Source organism: Theropithecus gelada, chromosome 18 (genome assembly GCF_003255815.1).
Source record: "Theropithecus gelada isolate Dixy chromosome 18, Tgel_1.0, whole genome shotgun sequence".
Lineage (NCBI taxonomy): Eukaryota > Metazoa > Chordata > Mammalia > Primates > Cercopithecidae > Theropithecus > Theropithecus gelada.
In genome coordinates this window covers 51537082-51541073 of record NC_037686.1, presented here as the reverse complement: position 1 = coordinate 51541073, position 3992 = coordinate 51537082, and the positions used below count along the sequence as shown (strand labels likewise).

Below are 3992 nucleotides of genomic sequence, written 5' to 3'. Positions count from 1 at the left end.
GCAGTGGCTCAAGCCTGTAATCCCAGCACTTTGGGAGGCCGAGACGGGTGGATCATGAGCTCAGGAGATCGAGACCATCCTGGCAAACACGGTGAAACCCCGTCTCTACTAAAAAATACAAAAAACTAGCCGGGCGAGGTGGCGGGCGCCTGTAGTCCCAGCTACTCGGGAGGCTGAGGCAGGAGAATGGTGTGAACCCGGGAGGCGGAGCTTGCAGTGAGCTGAGATCCGGCCACTGCACTCCAGCCCGGACAACAGAGCCAGACTCCGTCTCAAAAAAAAAAAAAAAAAAAAAGAAATGGGGTGATTGACCCAGTGAAGAAAAATTATCGAAAAACTTGAAAGGACTCCTGCATGTCTTTCAATATCATACTGGAGCATAGCTAGCCCAGAGCCCACCCAAGGATTATTTAATACTGGGAGATTTCAATATCATACTGGGGCATAGCTAGCCCAGAGCCCAACCAAGGATTATTTAATACTGGGAGATTTCAATATCATACTGGAGCATAGCTAGCCCAGAGTCCATCCAAGGATTATTTAATACTGGGAGACAGACTTTTGTTTTCTTCCTATTTACTAATGACGAAGCTCAGATTCTCTCAAGTTACATGTTAACTAGTAGATTTCCAAGAGTATCCAAGGTAACGCGGAAGGTTACCGTTGTATTGCCCGTTAGGACATTAACCAATTTTGCCTGTGATTTAAAAAATGTATTCTTGGCTTGGCATGGTGGCTCAGGCCTGTAATCCCAGCACTTTTACAGGCTGAGGCAGGCGGATCACCTGAGCCCAGGAGTTTGCGACTAGCCTGGCCAATATGGTGAAACCCCGTCTCTACTAAAAATACAAAAATTAGCTGGGTGTGCTGGCACACACCTGTCATCCTAGCTACTCAGGAGGCTGAGGCAGGAGAATCGCTTGAACCCAGGAGGTGGATGTTGCAGTGAGCTGAGATTGCACCACTGCACTCCAGCCTGGATGACAGAGCAAGACTCTGTCTCAAAAAAAAAAAAAAGAAAACTTATTTTTGGCTGCCTTTCCTGTCTGACTACATAGATCTCTGTTCTTTGAATTCTCCTTTGAACTAGTTTTACATCCTCCTGGCACCCTTGTGAATTAGTTACATACATAATTGACATGTGTTCATTCTACGTTTGTATGAGGGTCAGGCTTTTATCTTTTTGAAAATTATACTTTCATAGCCCAAAGCCCTATATATCATGGGAGGAAAAAGGTAATTAGTGTCACAGAATTCACTGGAGGAAGAGATCTGAAGAGGTCCAAGAAGACTTTCTAGAAAAGATTTTCGTGTTTTTTGTTTTTGTTTCTGTTTTGAGACAGGGTCTCACTCTGTCACCCAGGCTAGAGTGCAGTGGCACAATCACTGGAGGTCACTGCAACCTCGACCTCCTGGGCTCAGGTAATACTCCTGCCTCAGCCTCCCAAGAAGCTAGGACCACAGGTGAGCACCACCATGACTGGCTAATATTTTTGGATTTTTTGAAGAGACAGAGTTTTGCCATGTTGCCCAGGCTGGTTTGAAACTCCTGGGCTCAAGTGATCTGCCTGCCTTGGCCTCCTAAAGTGCTGGAATTACAGGCGGGAGCCACTGTGCCCAGCCTAGAAAAGATTTTCTATGGAAGTCTTTCTAGAATCTCGATGGTTGTGGGGGATAGTTTCAGAAGCAGGGAGGGCCTTTGAGGGCTGGGAGGGCATTTGTGCAGAAGAGAGGCGAAAGAACCGGGGGAAGTAAATTGAACAAGCCAGAAAGCCACGGTCTGGAGAGGACAATAAGTTATATTTTGAAACTAACCACATGAAAAACCAATAGATAACCCCCCAGCTTCATCAATCGTAAATTATTAAGATGAAAACCAGCAGTTGCTCTCTGGTCTTGGCTGCAGAAGCGAGATGACGAAGGGAACGTCATCATTTGGAAAGCGTCGCAATAAGACGCACACATTGTGCCGCCGCTGTGGCTCTAAGGCCTACCACCTTCAGAAGTCGACCTGTGGCAAATGTGGCTACCCTGCCAAGCGCAAGAGAAAGTATAACTGGAGTGCCAAGGCTAAAAGACGAAATACCACCGGAACTGGTCGAATGAGGCACCTAAAAATTGTATACCGCAGATTCAGGCATGGATTCCGTGAAGGAACAACACCTAAACCCAAGAGGGCAGCTGTTGCAGCATCTAGTTCATCTTAAGAATGTCAACGATTAGTCATGCAATAAATGTTCTGGTTTTAAAAAATAAAAAAATAAAAAAAAAAAAAAAAGAAAACCAGCAGTTGCTATATATTTAAATTACATTCGCTTTTGTTTTATTCTTTTGTTGTTTGCTTTTTCAACATAGAGGCAGAAGAAACATAGTTGCTTCAGTTTACAGTTAAGTTTCCCTTGCATCCACACCAGGCAGCATGGGTGGCCTTTCATGGGTTTCGTTTAGAAAGGAAATGAAATAGTACTCTTGGTCATAAAGGTTTTATTATTTTCCTGGGCTCTGCAGAGCAACTCAGCGAGGAAAGCCTGTGTCAATGCAGGAGGGCTTCAGATTACCAGCTAGACTTGTAACCTACATAAAAAAAAAATTCTTTTCCTGGCTTTGAAATGTTCCTTTAGAACTCATGGAGTTTTTATTCTATAGATTAAAGAATGACGGACTATGAGACTTGGGATCAGCCAAGCCAATCCATTGCAGAAATCCATGGTATAGGAAGCCTGTCTGAAAATAGTCCTCCCACCTCCTTTTTCACCCTCCTTAGTTGTGCTGCAGGCATCTCTAGTATTGCCCACTGCCTTAAAAAAAAAAAAAAATTGTGGCCAGGCCCGGTGGCTCACACCTATAATCCCAAGGTGGGGACTTTAAGAGGCCAAGGTGGGGAGATCATCTGAGGTGAGGAGTTTGAGACCAGCCTGGCCAACATGGTGAAACCCCCCGTCTCTACTAAAAGTGCAAAAATTAGCTGGGCGTGGTGGTGCACGCTTGTAATCCCAGCTACTCGGGAGGCTGAGGCACAAGAATCGCTTGAACCTGGGAGGCGGAGGTTGCAGTGAGCTGAGATCACGCTACTGAACTCCAGCCTGGGCAACAGAGCAAGACTCCATCTCCAAAACAAAAACAAAAACAAAAAACAACTGAGAAACTCTGTACCCATCAAATGATAACTCCCCACTGTCTCCTACTCAAGTCCCTGGCAACCACCACTCCACTCTCTGATTCCATGAATTTGACTATTTTATCATAGATAACGCATACAAGTGGAATTGTGCACTCTTTATCTTTCTGTGTCTGGCTGATTTCACTTAGTGTCATGTCTTCCAGGTTCATCAGTGTTGGAGCATGTGTCAGAATTGCCTTCCTTTCTAAGGCTGAATGTTCCATTGTATGTACGCACTACATTTTGTTTATTCATTCATGAATGGAAGAAACAAGGGGCGCTTGAGTTGCTTCTATCCTTTGGTTGTTGTGAGTAGCACTACTGTGAACACAGGTGTACAAAAATTGGCACATTACTTTTTGAACACTTACTTAAAAAAAGATAGACACTGTCTGAAGACTGAAACACGTTCATTATTTTTCAGTTTCACAAGGGGCTTTTGAAAATATCTTTTTGTTTTTTTTTTTTTGAGACTGAGTCTGGCTCTGTCGCCCAGGCTGGAGTGCTGTGGCCGGATCTCAGCTCACTGCAAGCTCCGCCTCCCGGGTTTACGCCATTCTCCTGCCTCAGCCTCCCGAGTAGCTGGGACCACAGGCGCCCGCCACTTCGCCCGGCTAGTTTTTTGTATTTTTTAGTAGAGATGGGGTTTCACCATGTTAGCCAGGATGGTCTCGATCTCCTGACCTCGTGATCCACCTGTCTCGGCCTCCCAAAGTGCTGGGATTACAGGCTGGAGCCACCGCGCCCAGCCAAAAATATCTTTGTCCAGGTCTAATCCTAATCAAGATTTCTTTTTTTTTTTTTTTTTTTTTTTTTTTTTTTTTTTTTTTTT

General features: G+C 44.8%; 1 protein-coding gene across 1 annotated transcript; it reads left to right on the top strand.

The window, feature by feature from the left end:
- The first annotated feature begins 1891 nt into the window (after window positions 1–1891).
- Window positions 1892–2278, top strand: LOC112611628 (60S ribosomal protein L37). The gene has a single exon (XM_025365600.1). It carries the CDS (start codon window positions 1914–1916, stop codon window positions 2205–2207), a length of 294 nt encoding a protein of 97 aa, XP_025221385.1. The 5' UTR covers window positions 1892–1913; the 3' UTR covers window positions 2208–2278.
- Window positions 2279–3992: the final 1714 nt, after the last annotated feature.

Bases quoted from the DNA above. Each gene is read 5' to 3' on its own strand.
- LOC112611628 (XM_025365600.1), top strand. From the start codon at position 1,914: ATGACGAAGGGAACGTCATCATTTGGAAAGCGTCGCAATAAGACGCAC.